Source organism: Carcharodon carcharias, chromosome 19, assembly GCF_017639515.1.
Source record: "Carcharodon carcharias isolate sCarCar2 chromosome 19, sCarCar2.pri, whole genome shotgun sequence".
NCBI classification, from domain to species: domain Eukaryota; kingdom Metazoa; phylum Chordata; class Chondrichthyes; order Lamniformes; family Lamnidae; genus Carcharodon; species Carcharodon carcharias.
Genome location: NC_054485.1, coordinates 18,451,474 through 18,471,890, shown reverse-complemented (window position 1 = coordinate 18,471,890; position 20,417 = coordinate 18,451,474). Strand labels below are relative to the sequence as shown.

The window sequence follows — 20,417 nt, the reverse complement described above, 5'->3', positions numbered from 1 at the left end:
AAAGTACATCTGATCCAGTCTGAGTGAACAACCAGTTCAACTGACCAGTTAAGCTTTGTAGTTGCTCTCTCTTCCCGCTTCGAATATAACATCTTTCTGGGATGATCTAGTATGATTAAACCGAGATAGGAACAACACTCTTTAAGTAAGATTGTTGGTTTAAAGTTATACCAGATACTCTGATCTTATTAATAACATATTTCTCAAATTCTGCAGCATCACCATAAGAAATCAACATGCATCATGAAGATATGTGAAAGCTTTCCTTTATGATACCCAAAAACATTTTGGGATCTGCTTTTAGTTGAACACCACATGCTTTCAGTAAAACAGAACGTACCAAAAAACAGCCACACCCTGGAAGCGTCTTCAGGCCATAAACACATTGGTTTATTTTTCATAGTTTTTTTTCTGCATCTGCTTCCTCTTTAGGTTGTTTCAGAAACAGCTTGAAAAGTATTGCAGAGATGTGGCTTTTATAATGATTGACCTACAGTCCTTGGAATATGTGGCCAAAGTAGCTAAAAAGATTTTAAAATTATTTTTCTAGCTGTGAAAGAGTCCACGAAGATCTGTATCAAATTCCTTAACTACTAGCCTAATTTTAGTCTATAAATCCCACCCATAAGGACTATGTCTGTACAAGTCCACTATGCAACAAAGCTGGCAGACTCTTATGTGGTATCTTAGAATAAACGCTAAATTCTTTCCAACTATATAACTCCCTTTTTTTTCACCCCCCTTATTTTACCCTCAAGTTTAATTGCAGTCACCAAAATTAATGATCTTGAGAACTTATACTTCCAGTTCTGTAACTTGTTTATTGGCTTTTATTTCATTGTCTAAACTATTCAAGTTACCAACTCTACTTCCACGTTTATGTCTGCACTACCACTGCAATATCTCCTTCTTGCACTAGAGGGTCTTTCCTGTGATTGCTCTTTGATACAAAGCTCACTTTCAAACTCTCTATCACTCCTTGCAGTGTTCTTACTCTTCACTCTTTCACCCCATTCTGCCAGTTCATTGCCATATCCTGAACATTCAACCAATATTTGAACTTACCAGAAGTTTTTCCTACATGTCCCATTCCTTCAATCATTAGATTCCTCTAGAACATATGTCACCCGAGCACCCACTTAGAATATATAATTGTTCTGTAGATGGTGATAGCTATCAGGCATGTCCAAATCACTCTCATTACCATTATCCAGTCCCTGATCGACCACATTCAGTGCTTCAGGGCTCTCATCATAAAACATGAACATTTGAGGTACAAGCTGCTTCGCTCACTTCAATCACCTGCTCAATGCCCAAAGTTTTGTAAGTAATCCCGATTAACCATAAAGAATGAACATTGACAAGTTGATTGCCACATACATGCGCTATCACAATCTATTATCTTAACAGGAACTTTCCAGTCCCTATGACCCTCTCTACAATATATCAAACCTCCTGAATTGAACTCTGTCGCAGATAAACACGATGCCTCAGTGCTCTTCAAATTTTCTTTGAGACCTCAGGCTTGATAAAAGCCTACCTCCCTGCATGCAAAGCATCCAAGTGTGCAGAAAAAAAATCAGAACTAATAGTAGTACCTTCTAGAGAAGGAAGACTATCTCACAGAAGGCAATTTGGGATTGCGCCCATTGACTAACTGATAAAGAATGCATCATCCAACCACTTGAAGACAATTTTTTGCATGAGCCACCATGCCAGGTTGGTTGTCAATTTCTGGTTGATCAGCTAAAATTTTATGCACCATTTCACACATCTCTGAACTCGCTATTCGCAAATACACCTCCATTTGCAGTCAGACACTTTGCTAGTTTCCCAGTCCTGTCTCTATAATATTATTTATAATAACCCTCTTACTATACAGTGTAGAAACACTAAATCAGGAAGCCTGATCAATAAAACGTAGGGTGAAAATGTTTCTGTATTTGTTCCATTTCTTTAGATCCACGGCAACTACCTCATTAAAATCATGTGCCAAAGCCCAAGATTAGCCATGATTACATGAAATGGCAGAACAGGCTCACTGGGCTAAATGCTCTATTCCTGCTCCTATTTCTTGCATCCTTGTGTTCAATGGAAAGCTTATAATAGAACAATGCAGCATTCTTTGATACTTTTTACAGATGTCACTAATTTCTATTAGCCTTGTCATCAACTATACCTGCATCTTTTAGCAGGATTTTTAACCATTGATCAGCAGTGTGCGTAAATTGCCTATAACTTTAAGTCAATGTTATTTTCCTTATCCTCACCACCAGATACCATGATCTAAGACATTAACTCTGTTTCTCTCACCACAGATGCTGCCAGACCTGTTGAGTATTTCCAGCACTTTGTTCCAACTGGATAAATTGCAGGTCAACTGATTTTCCAAAAATAATTGCCTAATCATGCTCAATGCCAAGATTCATTTGTGTTTTTTTCATAGGAAGTTTAATAAACATCCTGGAATACGTTCTTCCAGTATTCTGGCAGCCACCTCTTTCAAAAGGCCACCACCGCTCAGGAAATCCAACATTGGATCAGGTGCAACAATTCAGCATTCTATATACTATGCCAGCAAGTGTTTGACAACAAAGACCTCTGCGAGTCAACAAACTTCCTAGCATCCTAGCTGTTGTCACCACTATCCTGTACTGCAGTGAGACCTGGACGGTGTATCAGCAACACATAAGAGTGCCAGAGAATTTCCATCAGCAATACCCCCACTGCATCCTCTGGAATCAATGGGAAGACCATTGAACAAATTCCAGTGCCCTTCTCGAAGCCAAGTCCACAAGCATTCAGGAAAAGCTCCTGAAAAGTCAACTTCGATGGACTGGACACTGTGTCCTGATGGCTGAAAACTGTGCCCTGCCAGGTCTGGTATTCTCAACTTGATTCAAAGTGTGATGCAACTTATAGACAAGTTGTCACCATTTTGGCCAACTGGTAACAAACTCTTCCCAATCATTAATGTCAATGTTCCTGCGCTCCTAGGGGGTCTTCAGAATATCTTTGAAGCATTTTTTTGTCTTCCCCCTAGACCATTGGCCATTTGAGAGTTGAGAATACCAGACCTTGGGCAGAGCAAAGGCAGAGAAGAAAAGAAAAGGAAGCAAATCCTGCACTCCAGATCCCACTACCTTGTGGGACATTCTGCCCCAAATGCCCAAAGATCTGTGCGTTGAGAATCGGCCTGTTCAGTCATATAAAGACCCAAGGCCCTGAGTAGATGTCATCCTCAAATCAAGGGAGATCCAACAATGAATCAGCAGCTTAGGTATCTCATTCAAGAATACATCAGTACTTATGAAATAGCTTACTCCAGCTATCTTACACGAAATTACAACTCTCTTTAGTGACCTCAAGGTGTTGTCATTCCCAAATCAAAAGCAAGTAGTATTTTTAAATTCCTTAACCTTGTGACAATCAGGGAATCAAGGTGACATTTTAAACCATCTGTCCCACATACTGTTGAAAAACAAGCACTCTGACACGGCCCAATTAAAAGAGTCTGCAACTAACACATTCATCACAGGATTAAACTCCTTGTGACCAGTATATTTTGTTCAGATTTAACATCACCTTCATCCTCTTCCTCAAAATTCTCTGTCATGTGTCATTGCAAGGATCCTGCCTCTTCACTTTGGGCAGTTCACTGCATAATGATACTCTGAATCACATCTGAAGCACCAAGTAATTGCTCCTTGACAGTTCCCAAGATATTCATTCTCCCAATAGTGTTGCTCTAATGTTATATTCCACTGTGATAGTCAGATTGGTTAACAGTACTTCTATCCACATTCTGGCCATCCTTGATCTTTTCATTGATATTGATGCCTTTGTCCAGTATCTGGACTAATTCGAAATCTGGCAATCATTGAGTCTTCTATTCTTTATGTCACCCTGAAACATCTCAATTTTTCCATGAAGGCTGAAGGAAATAACTGACCAGGGATTTTTATGAAGACAGCAGAAATCTGATCCAAAGTTTCCTTCTCCAAGAACTAGTTAGGACCAGTTACCTGCCCATATGAGACACCTTAGCACAATCCAGTAATTTAAGCATTAGTACTAATCCAGAGACCCCCCCGAATTGAATTTATTCAACCATTAGTATAATCTAAAGTCCACGATATATTGTTCCATACAGTGACTATCTGATTTCTGAAATCTATCAAATTCGGATCATGCCTTATAGGCATTTAACAGGTCTTTTTTTTTTGACATGTTATTCAGAAGCTCTATTTGGAGGCTTAAATCTTCATCACTATCCATCTAGCAGTGATCATCTCAAAATATTTTACTCTCATTTTACTTCTTGTAACAAGTGACAACGCCAAGGCGATACCTTGTTCTCTCTTTGGTAGGGATGTACCACATGTCCACTTCATTCTTCCACTGGTCATATGGTACAGACTGCAAGAACATTGAAAGGTAATCAAATACTGACAATCTGAAGATAAAAGCAAAATACTGCGGATGCTGGAAATCTGAAACAAAAACAGAAAATGCTGGAAAAACTCAGCAGGTCTAACAGCACCTGTAGAGAGAAAAACAGTGTTAACATTTCGGGTCCATATCCCTGCTCTGAAGAAGAGTCATATGGACTCAGATGCTGATAGACCTGCTGAGTTTTTCCAGCATTTTCGGTTTTGGTCCTGACAATCGGAACTTGCTTTCTGCAATTTTCCACAATAGCAACTAGGATTTCAGTTTTATGCCTGATGGAATTTTTCTCAAGTTTCCAACCTTCACCTTTAGGCAACCATTCCCTGCTACCTTGTTCTATTCCAGAAAATCAGGCGGTGAAGGATAAAACTGGAGTCCAATCTTTACACACTTTATAAGGCTTTTGTTTACAGAAATACACATTACAAATATGCACCTCCCAAACCAACTACCAGTTTCAGTCTGCTCCTTTTGCACAAGTGAATCCCCAGTTAATGCCCACCACCTACAGAGCATTAATATACTAATAATACTGTATTCATCAGTGAATTGGAGAGGAGTGATGTCCAAGTCTGAAGAGGATATTAAAATAGGAAGCAGAGTTACTAATTCTGAAGACAAAAGGAAGCTGCAAGGGAATTTTAATAAAACAGTGCAATGTAGCACAGAATTTCACATCAGAGATTATGGGTTTCAAGTACTGAAATAGTTAAAAATAATGGACAGGTACAAAACATAATTAAAGTGGCTAATTAAATTTTAGCCTTTAGTTCAAAAGGGCTGGAATACAAAAGGGTGGAAATTATATTATAATTATATAGAGCTCTGGTGAGACCCCATTTAGAGTTCTGTATTCAGTTCTGGACACCATACTTCAGAATGGATTTAATGGCCTTGGACTGGTGCTGTGTAGATTCACTAGAATGATACTGGGGCTAAAACAGTTAATTCTGAGGGCTGGCTGCATCAAGTAGGTTTGTCTTCCCTTGAGTATAGACAAATTAAGGGTGATCTAATTTAGGTGATCAAAGGAATTGATAAGTTAGAAACTATTTCCTAATGTAGGACAGCATAACATAATTAGTAGTATGCCATTTGGCCCTGCTCTGTCATTCAATAAGATCATGGTGGATTTGATTGTGGCTTTAACTCCATCTTCCTCTTTTTTTTTTTATAGATTCGTTCATGGGGTGTGGGCATCACTGGCTAGGTGAATTTATTTCCCATCCCTAATTGCCCTTGATCAGAGGGCATCTAAGAGTCACATGTAGGCCAGCCAGGTAAGGATGGCAGGGCCCCCAAAGGACATTAGTGAAACAATCAACATCAGATTTTTAATTCCAGATTTTTTCATCTACATTGGTGGGATTCAAACCCTCAGAGCATTACCCTGGGTCTCTGGATTACTAGTCCAGTGACAATGCCACTATACCACCGCCTCCCCTCAATGCCTTAAACTTAAAATTAGAGCTAGGGTGTTCAGAGATATGTCTTCACTCCAGAGTAGTGGAAATCTGGAACTTTCTCCCCTCGAATGCTGGAAGCTGGGGTCATTTGAAAATTTGAAAACTGAGATTGATAGATTTTTGTTAGGTAAGGGTATTAAGAGATATGGATCGAAGGTGGATAAGAAAAAAATACAGATCAGCCATAATCTAATTGATTGGCAGAACAGACTCGAGTGGATGAATGGTTTACTGCTCCTATGTTAGCAAGCGTGAGGGGTATATTTTATAAAAAAAAACTAAGAATTACACTTTTGAAGTGAGAAGGCTGGTTGATGTAGAAGAAAAGAGGATTTGGAGTTTAGGTTCACACAATATTAAATTCAATACCTGAAGCAGAAAAGGACCTAAAATAAAGCTGGGCTTTACAGTCAAAGGTATGGGATGTAAAAGTTGCCATGTAATGGTGAATCTACATAAAACCTCCCTCAGATCACAGTGCAGTTTTGGACTCTATAGGAAGGCTGTTGAAGAATTGGGGAGGGTACAGCACAAACTGAAAAGGATGCTGCTGTGTGGAAATACAATACACAGATGCACTTGAATGGGGCTTTTTCGTTGGAACGACAAGATGATTTGAAAAAGTTATTTAAAATTCTGAAGGGGTGGAACGTGGTAACAGACTGTTTCCAGTGATTAAGGGTCTAGGTTGAGTAAACCTAGATACAATTTCAAACATGAGCGATTTAAGACATAGAGCAAGAGGAACTTTTGCAATATTAGCATTAGAGACTGAAACAAAAACCATGCTAAGATTTGCTTAGATTGGCGGTAGAAGATAATGGGAATGAAGGGATGAAGAAACAGGTTGGGCATATTTATGTAGAGGGTAAACAACACATGAGACAAATGGCCTGCTTTGGCTCATGTTTATTAGACTAAGCATGATGCTTCAATAGTCAGCTGTCTGAAAAGCCTGCATCTGTCTTTGAAACTGGATGTTGAAGTTTATTTCTATTCTGGTATTTCACCATCAACAGTGAGTCAGCGCCCACAAGACTTGCGCGATTGTGCAAAACAATATCTGAATTGTGCAAAACTAGAAATTGTTTATTACATTCTAAGTTATTCAGGCAAGGAAAAATCAAGTGCAGGAGATGCTAACTGTCTTGGTGCCCCACACGCCATTAATAGATGGCACTTCGGTGAGAAATGACGTCCACTTGACTGTGTGCAGCACCAAGGAGTTCCAGTACTACTCAGGGCCAAGGAGAGAAATCATGGGCCCTGGAACTTCTCCTTTATTTGGGTCCCTTATTTCCCCCCTGTCCACATTAACCTTCCCCCTCAGTCATGCATTATATTTTTTCCCTTTTCAAGATTCACCAATCAATTCACCAAATAATCACAGAAAGGTCCCGGTAAAACGCTCACACCTATTGTTGGCATCTAGTTACAAACATCGTTCGATATATATGCAACATGGGTCATTAATATTAAGAGCAGCAGCGATATAATGCAGTGCTAGTTTGTGTGCACCCAAAAGGTGATCCCACTGTGACTATTAAACAAATCAGAAAGTACAAATTTTACTTTAACAGCATCATGCAATATTGTTAACTTGACAGGAAAATATCCTATTAGTTATTTAAAACACTGCAGCAGATAACACTAATTTCAGTGACAGCCTCAGCCCTCATTAACATGTTCTGCACCTTATGGACACGGTAACAGTAAATTCATATTTGGGGTAAGATTCAATATTTGCAACCCTGATAAACTGCGCAAGATTTTTACATTTTGTTGAAGACAACAACGACGTTCTGCTCTCTGGGTGCATGATATTATTCAATATAATTATTTCGTACAAGGAGTGTAATTGGATTCTATTTTATCAGAAATTGCATAGGGTAGAAACTTCAAATGACTCCTGAGCAACAAAGTGGAATGATTGAACAACAATTCTTCACTGTCAGTGAGAAGCATTGGAGCCCCTTGTGCAACACGACTTTTAAGAAGCCACAGGCAAAGAATGAATGGTTCACAATTGTATCTGTTTTCTTGATGAGCAAATCTGCCGATTGCTGCTTCTCACTACAAGATATTTTCAATATCTACCATGCATCATAACTTTAACATGGTATTTCAATACCCCAAAGAACTCATTAAAAGCACCAAGCTAGACTGTGTTAATAGTCACGTAGAGAAAAGGACAAGATTAAAGTCAATAAAAAGCTGTTAAGAGGCGTATGCAGGGTAAAACAGATTACCAATTCACTATGAGCCCACTATGCACTCCTGCCTTGGCAATTTCACCCCACAAAGCCTGCTTACAGTAAACTTTCATTAGCAACAAAATAAACATAACTCGAGACAAGATTCTACCCGTTGTTTGCAAGATAATTATGGACGACAAAGGCTATCTAGCACAGTTTATCTCATCCATCCAGAATAACATTCAAACATACGTATTAGGATCAGGCTCTGAAGAAGAGTCATACGGACTCGAAACTTTAATTCTGTTTCTCTCTTCACAAATGCTGCCAGATCTGTTGAGTTTTTCCAGCACTTTCTGTTTTAATACTGCATTGGGAGCAGGAGAAGGCCATTTGGCCCCTCAAGCCTGCTCCACCATTTGATAACATTGCCTAAAGTCTACCAGGCGCTACAACTGAAAAGTACTTAATTGCCTGTAAAGCGATTTGGGACATTGTGAAAGATGCTGTATAAATGTAGGGTTTCTCTTTTTTCATTAAACCAGCATTGTCAAGAAGATATAATAATTCTAATAATGTTATTGGAATTTATTGTAAAATAGAGTAATAGTGGGATGTGTCCATGTGCATGTATGAGATTTAATTGAATTAGAGGCAGCTAGTCTGGATGCTTTGATCTAAGAGAGGGTAGGTTTGAAATATTACTTAGATAAACATGGGGAAGATTAGAAACATAAGTGTCAAGGGGACATCTGCATTTCAAAATAAACCAGACTAGATTGTTTTCAAAGGAGGGGTGAAGTGCGACACCTAGCCAGGTGAAGTTTAGAAACAGTGGTATTTATTTTCCCGAAGATTACTAGTAAAACCTAGTGTTATGAGAGGGTTTTATTACCAGGGAGATAAAGTCCAAAGACATACTGAAACAATGGGTATTTGCATTCAAAGAGGAAGATATGTATAAAGAAGGAGCAAGGGCTGTGTGTAAGAGAGGGCATTTTTAAGGTCTTACAAGTGTGTGAAAAGCCTTCAGCATCAATGCCTCAAGCTGCAAGTCTTCAAAGGGCTGAAGTTAAGAAAACTCACTTGGAAATTGACACTCAGGGTATCATGTTTCTTTGCCTGGTTCTTTTAAAATCTATGTGCCTTACTGTTGCCTTAACGAAAGTGCAGTTGGGAGTTAGATTGATTAGGGGGGTTAGAAGTTATCAGAAGTAATTTGTAGATTAATGTATATATGTATTTAAAATTATTTCTCTTATTAATAAATGTTTAATCTAGTTTTATAAAAAACCTACAAAACTTGGTGGTCTTATTACAACTGAATTCAAGGCGCGCATCTTGAAATTTATACAAATTGAAAATTAATTGTAACAGTTGTTTCAAGTTTCCCTCTGGGATTTGAACAGCTCGGCATTTACCGTCTGCTGTGTCATAACAAGCATGCAGGAGGCAGAGTGACAGGAGCAATTGGAGGCCCAATGCTAGTATCTAAGGGTAATTAATCACAGAGCAATCAACTGATGCTGGGAAATTGGCCACAAAGAAATCACTACATTTACAAAACAATTCAACTCTGTAGCTAATACAACCTTACCATGCTGACTTCATGGTGTGAACCCACTGTTGTACACTTGTATTGTACACTGTGAATTTACAGCCTATTCACAGGTTCCATATGTTGTTGCATTACCTTTGCACTAAATAAATTTATAGTTTTTTTTTAATTGAGGTAAGACAGGAATAGGCAAGTTAAATAGAAAATTGTAATTAATAAATAAGAAACTCCAACAGCAAAAATAGTGTGTGACAGCAAAACCGAGATAAATCATTTCTAGAAGCACTTAAGTCATAGAATTGGGTTTCTATAAAGACCCCTTACGATAAAAGCCCTTTATGCTGTTTCTCTGGGATTTCAATGGATTTTTTTTGCTAAAGTTGCAATGGAAGATCGGGAGACCCCCAGAGAAATTTTAGTCCCACAGTGTGACCACCTTCTGCTAGATTTTAAATAGAATGGTGCAGGGTGAGATGAACCTTGGATAGAGTAGAGATTTGTAAAACCTTTAAGCAATCTCTTAGTGACAAATCAGGATTTCATTCCCAGACTTAGAAAGAGTAATAAAACGGGCAATAGTGAATCAACACCCTGTTTTGCATCACTCGCAGTTTTCAGTTTATTCCATTTATTTTTATGAAGCTCAAGATTCTCATGCCTCTGGTACATCAACACAGCATTTCATCAGAACTGTATCCACTAATAAAAAATTAGACTGCAATTATATGCTGGTTTAAATTCAAAAGAGAATTTTGAAAATGTATTGTATTTGATTTCATAGTACGAAATCGTAAAAGTGACCGCCCCATCCTCAAATTCCCATGCAACATCCCCTCCAACCTCTCACCCAACCCCCGGTGTTTGGCATCGTCTGTACCCCACTTTCCCAGGCCGTCTACAAGCCAGGCCCTCTGCTGTTGGTTTAGCAACGAGCTATTGGTGCATCTGACCCATGATTCCATCCTCTGAATACTGGGTTGATACCAGCTGCATGAATATTGACAGCTGTTTCCCAGAATGGCCAGTGCAATTTTAAATGCTTAAATGGTGGGCAACAACACATGGTTTCCTGTATGTGTGTCAGTTTATTGAGGGCTTGTCACTAAAGCCCATGGCCTAACTATCTTGAGCTGCTTCAATGATCTTCGCTCCAATGTAGAGGATTGGGCTGATCAGTGACAAATAACATTCATACCAGGCAATCCCCATCTCCAACAAGAGAGCCTAACCACCCCACCTTAGCACTCAATGGTATTACCATTGCCAAATCCTGAATGAACAAAACCCTGAGGATTACCATTGGCCAGAAGTTTAATTGGCCCAGCCACATAATTGCCATGGCTACTTCAGCAGTTTAGGGGTTGGGTATTTTGCAACGTGAGACTTGCCTCCTGCCCTCCCTCCATCCCCCAAAAGTTCCTTCACCACCATCAAGGTACAAATCAAGAGTGTGATGGAATACTCTCCACTTGCCTGGTTAGGCACAGCTGCAACAATGCTCAAGAAGCTCAACAGCACACAAGATAAATCATTGCACTAGCTTGGCATCCACCACAGTAAACATTCATTCCAACTATCACCGATGCACTGTGACTGCAGTGTGCATTGTTGAAAGATGCACTGTTGCCACAGGCTTTCTCGGCAGCATTTCCTAAACCCCAACCCTCCAATACCCAGAATGAAAATGGCAGGAGCTGTATGGGATCACTGTCACACATCACCCCAACTTGGAGATATAGAAGCTGTTCCTTCATCATCATTGGGTGAAAATTATGGAACTCTTTACCTAACAGCGTTATGGGAATATCCATCACACAGACTGCAGTAGTTCAAGAAGGTGGCTCATCACCGCCTTCTCGAGGGCAATTAGGGATGGGCAATAAATGTCAGCCTTTCCCAGCAATACTCGTCCCAAGAATGAATTTTTAGATTTTAACATTCAAGGCAACAAGAAAAACCTTTGAAAGAAATAGTTCCTGTGGAAAATGGACATCATTCAAACCACACACAGGATAAACAAGTGGGGAGTGTGGGGTAATTGCAATGCATTAGAGGATATGACGGAATTGTTTATTTCCGAGGATGCACTTATCGTGGCTGTGACACAGTTAATTAAGACTCAAGAGAAATCAATTTCTGCACTGTCATCACACTCATTGTCTTTAAATGAGCATAACATCATCTCACAGCAGCAGAGGCTGTACGACACAGAAATGCATAGGGACAATGCTGGAGGAACCCTCTGTATTTAGCAGAATTAAGGTCCAAGCACAACCCATTCTGCTTCCATTGATCTGTGGGTGATAGCTCCAGCTTTGGATCTCTCTCATCCCCATGTAATTAAATTGTACATCTCAATCCTTGGACTGAATGCATGTTTATTTCCATGCCTCCAAGAAGGTCAGTACTTGAAAACTGCAGGATCTATCCTATTTTAATCTTACTGTAGGAGCTGTTCAATGTGTCCCTGCCCAAATTCCACCCCACCTGTGTCAGATCTATACATTCCAAAAGACTGTTTCAGGCTCTCAATGAATACCTCTGAACAGGAGGAAGGTCAGAGGTGCAGTCTTTTGGAGGAGAGATTAAACTGGTCTCTCAGGTATACAATGAAGAGTTCTCCTGATGTCCTCGCCAACCTTTACACTTCAACTAACATCGAAAACAGATGATCTCATTGCTGTGTGTGGGAACTTGTCGGCAAACTGGCTGCCATATTTCTCTACGTTACAACAGTGACTACGTTTTAAAAGTATTAACCGTAAAGCAATTTGCAATGTCAAGAGGTTGCGAAAGGTGCTTTATCAATGCAAGTTTTCTTCCTTTTCCATTCCCATCTTCTTCATCAGTGCTGACACCAGGATTTCACTGAGATGCAACAGCAGTGCAAGAAATCCCTACTTGAACTGCTTCAGGACTACAGAGTGTCCGTCAGCAGCTGTGGATTCAGTCAGACAACCTCAATGTTCTATTATCTTAGCAAATAATTCAGACCTATCCATTCCCCCCAGAATCAAACTCTAATGCAGTACATTCTAATCCAGGTCCCAGGTCCACAGTCCTCTTTGGGGCTTTCAAGCAAAATCCCTCGGGTGAAATCTCAAAACACAGCAAAATATTCATACCTTTAATCAAACCAGCTGAGAAAACCTGACCAACTGAAGGTGTTAATTACCAGAAATTAAACTAAAGCTCCCAACATTAGACCGAGGGTATGCTACTCACAGTAATCTGTCAATGGATAGACTGAGAGTTAACATTCACAGTTGTCTGTCAATGGTTAGACTGAGGGTACACCACTCACAGTAATGGACAGGCCAAGGGTACACCAGTCTCAGTAATCTGTCAATGGATAGATTGAGGGTACACCACTCACAGCTGTCTGTCAATGGGTAGACTGAGGGTATACCACTCACAGCTGTCTGTCAATGGGTAGACTGAGGGTATACCACTCACAGTAATCTGTCAATGGATAGACCAAGGGTACACTACTCACAGCAGTCTGACAATGGATAGATTGAGGGTACATCACTCACAGCAATCTGTCAATGGATAGATTGAGGGTACACCACTCACAGCAATTTGTCAATGGATAGATTGAGGGTGCACCACTCACAGTCATCTGTCAATGAATAGATTGAGGGTACACCACTCTCAGTAATCTGTCAACCAGCAGCCTGTGGGGACAATACCCACCCAGCACTATGCTTTCTGCATGTGATCCTGTTCAAAACCCTTTCACTCGTACTTTCTTTACTATGACTGCCAGGATACAGATTTGTTCATTAACTGGGCACAACTGAAGTTCATTGGAAATCTTATAAATAATACTTATTTGATGTATAAAATCAGCAAAATCTTCAGACCCTGCCATCACTGAATGTTTTCATTCCTAAACTGAAAATAAGATATACTTAGGGCGGCTTCAAACACTCCAAATATGTGGTGTGGATTTGCTGCAGTCCTCCCCCACAGCCAACTCTGTCTCTCGCAAAACACACAATTTTAAGACTGTCTTTAGCTCTAAGCTACTAATTATACCAAAGCTCAGCATTAGACACATTACAAAAATGCAACCAGCTTCTCCACACACACAATATTTAGAATCCCAAAAAATGAATGTTCTTGATTAAATGCATCCAAGATCAAAGTTGAGGCAGAAAAACCTTTGAAAGCACTTGAGGGATTAAGTCAGTGAGAAAGTGGTGTGTGGGACTGTGGCCTACAGAGAGCGCCTGGTGTAAGACTTAGCCCTGAGGGCTGAGACATGAGAACTGGAGCAGAGATGGAATGACACACATGCAGATCTCTCCGTCAGTGTCAGAGTGCCAGTGACTTTGCCTGTGCTCTCTCTTCTATAATCCACATCTCACTGAAAAACAAATGGAAGTTGTTGATGTGGAGCTTGTCCCTGTCAGATTGAAAGTTGTGTGATATCAGCCTCAGATTAGAGAAAACATGAAATGTATCACATTAGTAAAAGAAAATATAGACCGGCTCAGAAAAATCATCTCAAGCTCAAACGTGAATCTTTCTTCACTTGTTTGGTCCTGCATAGTTCTTCTGCGTTTCCTGGTATTTAAATGGAAATCAGCTCCTGGTTGGTTCTTGTGGGGGAGAAAAATCTTTCCCCCGTGCCATCAGTGCAATAAATGGAAAAACAGTCACACAATTCCTCCAGTTACTGTAAGGGAGGGTAAGTGCCACACCTATGTATGCTACTGACAAGGAGCAGGTGTGGCCAGTTATGATATGCTAGACAAAGCCTGCAGAATATAGCAAACAGAAACCAGCTTGAATCATTCTGTAAAATACCAGAGAGTTCCACCATCAAAAGCTCTTATCCTTCTGCAAACGCTGTGGTACTTTGTATCTGAACGAACCTGTCAAACTCTGGCCCGACAGATCCAGGAAATAACCAGGAGTTACTCCCACCACAACAAAGAGCATTGCTACACTCCAGAGACAAAATAACAAAAGCTGTGTGAGTCAGCAGCACAATCTTGATAACTAACAGTAACATTCAGTATTTACTCATCAGGTGTGGGGTGCCTTTGGCAGATGTTACTATCTGCTGAAATTCTATCTGTCCCTGGTATTGTGAGGATGGGTCTGGATACGTTGCTGCGAAATGCTACGTTCAGTTGGACTGTGTGGTACCACCTGTCCATCATGGAAAAGTTTGCACAGTAAAACATCTTTGACTGTAAGTCCACCCGCCAGTAGTAGGCACATAACATCCTCGAGGATGGACAACAAAATGGTAGACCCTGTCAGATGGCTCCCTGAGCAACTGCCAATCACTTGACAGAATGCCTCATCACCAGAACCTTATAACAAGCACTAAGACACAGCTTGGCAGGTGGTGAGAAGGAACCTCCCCGGCAGATCCTTCACACACACCGAGAATCTCTGAGCCACAATATGCAGCCCTTGAGGCGGCTGCATATGGAAGAGACCAGGGTCCACCTCCTTCTGGAAAGTGCCTTTGCAAAGAAGTTTTAGTTTTTGTCGAAGTTCATCCCAATCAGTTCTGAAATGGAGGTTATATGTACTAGAGAATTGTCAATATAACGTATAATTGTAGACATAGTGAGGAATCTCAGAATGCCACTTCATCTTCTTAGGCAGTCCCTCAGGATTGAAGATGACTTTCTTCAAATTTGGGGTTGTGGGTCCTAACATGACTAAAAAGTTCAATACTGGAGCCACACAGCCTGCCACCGGTGGGGCAGGTAATCTTAGAGGAGGTGGGTGGTAGGATGCATGGATTCTGGCATGATCCTTCCCCTGTTTGCACCTAGTCTCCACCTGGGCTTGTCAGGGATGTTCGAAATGGTTGGCACCTTCGCGGATACTTCTTCTCCAGTTTGGACGGTCTCGAGCAAGAGATTCCCACATACCAGTGGGGATGTTGCATTTTTCAGGGAAGCTTTAAGGAAGTCCCTGAAATATTTCCTCTGCCTTCCTGGTAACTGCTTGCCGTGACGAAGCTCAGGGTAGAGAGCTTGTTTTGGGTGTCTTGTGTCAGACATGCAGATAATGTAACCAATTAGCCATAACCAGTGCCTTGACACTGGGATGTTGGCCTGAGAGAAGACACTGCTATTGGAGTGCCTATCCTGCCATTGAATTTACAGGATTTTGTGGAGGCATCACTGGTGCTATTTCTCCAGGAAGTTAAGGTATCTGCTATACATTGCCCATGTCTCTGGTGCATACAAAGGGGGTGTAGCACTGCAGCCCTATAGACCATGAGCTTGGTGCCAGGTTTCAGGTCTTTGTCATCAAACACTTTTTTCCTCAGTTGGCCGAAGGCTGCACTGGCACACTGGAGGCAATATTGAGTTTCTTTGTTGAGAGGATGCTCCCAAGATATGAGAAACGATCAACGTTTTACTGAACTATATTTCACTGTGTAATGTCAAATTTGAGCTGTTGCGTAATCATAAAATTTGCAAGAGTATGTTAAAGTACATTTTTTGAGAAAAAAAGTCTAAGGAGCAATGCCTGGTCCTGAACAGCTTAATCAGAACAAGATAGAACAAGACGCGACCAACTCAAACATACCAGCTCCTCCCTAACCCATTCCCCACTCATTAATCCTGCTCACTGAGGGTGAAGACTGAAATAGTCACAGTAGCCACGCACACAGAAACACACCACATACTCAAGGAAGGCAGGTTCAGGAGACAGACGCACCCAAAACGGTTTTCCCAGTGCCAATGCTGATCGCATCAGCTGTCTTCAGTGCTGTTCAGTCATTCCTCCAATCCAACCTCAGGCCCCTTTAGGCTACAAAGATATTACCACCCAATATTCCACCACAAATGTGCTTTAATCTAAAGTTTAGTACATTTTTGAGTCAGTGAAGCATTTTGCTAACTTGCACCTGGTGCTGCTCATTCTTTCCTTAATCAAACAAGTCACACTCTGGGTCCCAGTCATGGACTTGGGGCTGCCACAATAACTCCCAACATTCCTGCTCAGCTAACCCCCACAGCAGAACTAGCAACATCTCAGACCCAACATTCCTTTGGGAATGGCCAGAGTGTTAGGTGAGGGCGGCAGCATCAACATATGAGATAGAGGACAGATGTGTATATGTTGGAATCCTGCACAAACGGTAACCCACTGAACAAAATGGGACACAGCACAGAGTATAACACATTGCATGCAAGAATGTAATCCTTGGCTTTGACAGGCCCGGGTTTGATTTCAATTGCTCTTGCAATTAGTACTATCGTGTTACTGGCACGCAGAAACTAACTTATCATTTGGTTGTTCAAACTCACGCACAGCAGGTTATAATATGCCCTTGCATTAATTCACAAGAGTCACCTTCAAGTGACTGTCAGGGGTGGTCTGCTGGAATGTAACACTGTGTTCAGATAGAACATACAAACATTACTAATGATGTGAGTGCTGTTTAGTGTGGCAGAGGACAGAATTAAGTCAGTAGGAAGTTGACGTACAAATACACGAGATAACATAGGTTTGTCTCTCATGTTTCTATTCACAGGTTGGCAGATGATCTCCATTTGTACTAAAATATCAGTTGAGAGAGGCAGATGAATGTGGGAGTATGAGCCACTCCAAGTATACAGCCAAACCATTCAGACATTCATTGCAAATCCCATTCCAGTATCCTGGGTCTGGGCATGCTTTAACAGTTTGAGACCCAATTAAAAATATCCCTATCCAAAATCCAGATGACAGGATAGAAACACAGGGGAGAGGGGTCAAAGGGAGAGGGGTCATAGGGAGAACTATGACAGGCCTTTGTCAAGAACAAAATTAATCCTTATTTGGAGAAGCATGGGTAAAGAGACAGCCAGCATGGGTTTGTTAAAATCAAATCATGTCTGGCTAACCTAATTGAGTTTTTTGAGGAAATAACAGAGAGGGTTAATGAAGGCAGTGCAGTACAGGTATATAATTGCCAAAAGGACTACAGAAGAAATGTAAATTTATTTTCACACAGATGTTTATGATCTGAAACGCACTACTCAAGAGTGGCAGAACTGCATTACATAACTATTAAAAGGCAAGTGGGCATAAGGAAGAGGAATGGCTTGAAAATAATGCAACAACATAAGAAACAGGAGCAGGAATTGACCATATGGCCCAATGAGCCTGCTCTGCCATTCAATACAGTACGAACAAGGTTGAGTTAAGCATCAACTCCACTTTCCCGCCTGCTCCTCATATCCCTTGACTCTCTCAGAAACCAAAAATCTGTCTATCCCAGCCTTTAATATATTTAACAATGGAACATCCACAACCGTCTGGGATAGAGAATTCCAAAGATTTACAACCTTTTGAGTGAAGCAATTTCTCCTCATCCCAGCTTTAAGTGATTGGCCCCTTACCCTGAGGCTGTGCTCCCGGGAGCTGGCAAAGACATGATGGGCCGAACGGTCTCTTCCTGTGATGTAAGATTCCGTGCACCGAGTGAGAAACAGAATAGAATAGAATAGGATTATCTCTACTCCTACATCTCATCCCACTCATCTTCACCAGCACCCCCCACCCCCCCCCCCCCAACCAACCCCCTCACCCCAGTCACTCACCCAGTTTCAGGACTGAGGCCAGCAGGATCCACAACGCCACAACGAACGGGGGCCTGACAGGAGGGAAGTCGATGGTCACCACCGGGAAGGCCTTAATGCTCTTGTTGCGGATTTGCCCACTTCTCTGGGTGGTAGTCTCATTCCCCTGCTCCTGCTCTCCCTGGGCCGAGGCGACGGCTCCTAAGCACAGGGTCAGCAGCATCAGGCAGCCGAGCAGTAGGCTCGGAAGGCAGCAGCGGGGATACATCAGGACCGGAGCGGAGGGAATTCACCACAAACAACAGAACCCGGACCGCCACCAAACACAGCAGAGCCGACAACTGAATCAAGCGGCACTTGAGACCCACAGCTCCGCCTCGGGAGGACGGCCCACACCATTCCCCACCCCCTCCCCCCTCCCACGCTACAGCGCCATCTGCAGCACAAGAGGGCCGAACAACCGCTTCCTGACCCACTGCTCCGCCTCGAGAGGTTGGCCCACCTCCCCCTCCCAACCACGCTACAGCGCCACCTGCAGCACGGGAGAACCAAAAAAAAAAAATCCGACTACAGCGTCACCTGCAGCATGAGAGGACCGAACTGTATTCACTTCTGGGCACTGTGCCTGGAGCTCAGCATGGATATATTGGCAGGGTTTGAAGTGGGTGCAGTACAGATATTTTCACAGCCATATCTCCTTTCTCAGTGACTGTCTCCGTCTCCGACTTACACAAGGGGATTTCAACTGAAATTCTACCCCTCATGTTGCGAACACACCCAGGATTACAGGTATCTCCGGGACATAAAACGTTTCTCGGACTGCTGTTCCCGTCACATTCTGAGATCCACACTCAGTGCCATGCGCCGCCATATGAACACACTCGACCTCTCCTTCCAGCAGCACCGCCGTACCCTTTTTCAAAGCTGCGCGTGCCCCCAGTTTCATTTTATCCTTCGGTTCATCCGACGCCTCAACAAGAAACTTTTTCTCTTTCTCTCAAGTGCTAAGGACGCAAGCTCCAACAACTCATCGACACCAACACCCATCTAGGACACTCCACCCCTGCCTGTCCCTCCGTCCCCACCCGTTCTTCCAATCCCAGCCCCAGCCGTGTATTCACTATACCCCCTGACCTTCCCCTCTCCGATGCTGAACGTTCAGTGCTCAGCAAAGGACTTGGTTTCATACCCTTACGCCCTCACCTCAATGAATTTCGGGCTCGGCATGATACTGAACTCTTCTTCCGCCGTCTTCGTCTCCGGGCACACTTCTTTGGGCAGGAGTCCTCTCCCAGTTCAACGGATCCTTTTACCCATCTCCAATATTCTCCCTCCACCTGGACCCCTCCCTCTGGATTCTTACCTTCTCTCGATCTTTTCATTGAGAACTGTTGCTGCGACATTAGTCGTCACAATTTCTCTGCTCCTCTCACCCATTCTAACCTGTCTCTCTCTGAACTTACTGCACTCCATTCTCTCAGGTCCAACCCTGACATTATCATCAAACCCGCTGACAAGGGTGGTGCTGTTGTTGTCTGGCGCACTGACTTCTACCTCGCGGAAGCTGAGCGTCAACTCGCAGACACTTCCTCCTACCTCTCCCTGGACCATGACCCCACCACTGAACATCAAGCCATTGTTTCCAGGACTGTCACTGACCTCATCTCCTCTGGGGATCTCCCTCCCACAGCTTCCAACCTGATAGTCGCCCAACCTTGGACGGCCAGCTTCTATCGCCTACCCAAAATCCACAAACAGAACTGCCCCGGTAGACCGATCGTCTCAGCTTGCTCCTGCCCCACAGAACTCATTTCTCGTTATCTTGACTCCCTTCTCTCTCCCCTTGTCCAGTCCCTTCCCACCTACATCCGTGATTCCTCTGACACCTTACGTCACATCAACAATTTCCAGTTCCCTGGCCCCAACCGCTTCCTCTTCACCATGGACGTCCAATCCCTCTACACCTCCATCCCCCACAAGGATGGTCTGAGGGCCCTTAGCTTCTTCCTCGAACAGAGGCCCGAACAATCCCCATCCACCACTACTTTCCTCCGTCTGGCTGAACTTGTTCTCACGCTGAACAATTTCTCCTTCAACTCCTCTCACTTCCTCCAAATAAAAGGTGTGGCTATGGGTACCCGCATGGGCCCCAGCTATGCCTGTCTCCTTATGGGGTATGTGGAACATTCCTTGT

The 20,417-nt window shown here is 42.4% G+C and overlaps 1 protein-coding gene across 2 annotated transcripts in view; it reads right to left on the bottom strand.

Moving 5' to 3' along the window:
* slc9a1a (solute carrier family 9 member A1a) overlaps positions 1–18,590 on the bottom strand; it is a 49,628-nt gene extending 31,038 nt beyond the window's left edge. For both annotated transcript variants that reach the window (XM_041212578.1, XM_041212579.1), the window contains exon 1: positions 18,245–18,590. In XM_041212578.1, the coding sequence (XP_041068512.1) occupies positions 18,245–18,491 (247 nt within the window). In that variant the 5' untranslated portion in view covers positions 18,492–18,590. The remainder of the gene's footprint in view (positions 1–18,244) is intronic.
* Positions 18,591–20,417: the final 1,827 nt, after the last annotated feature.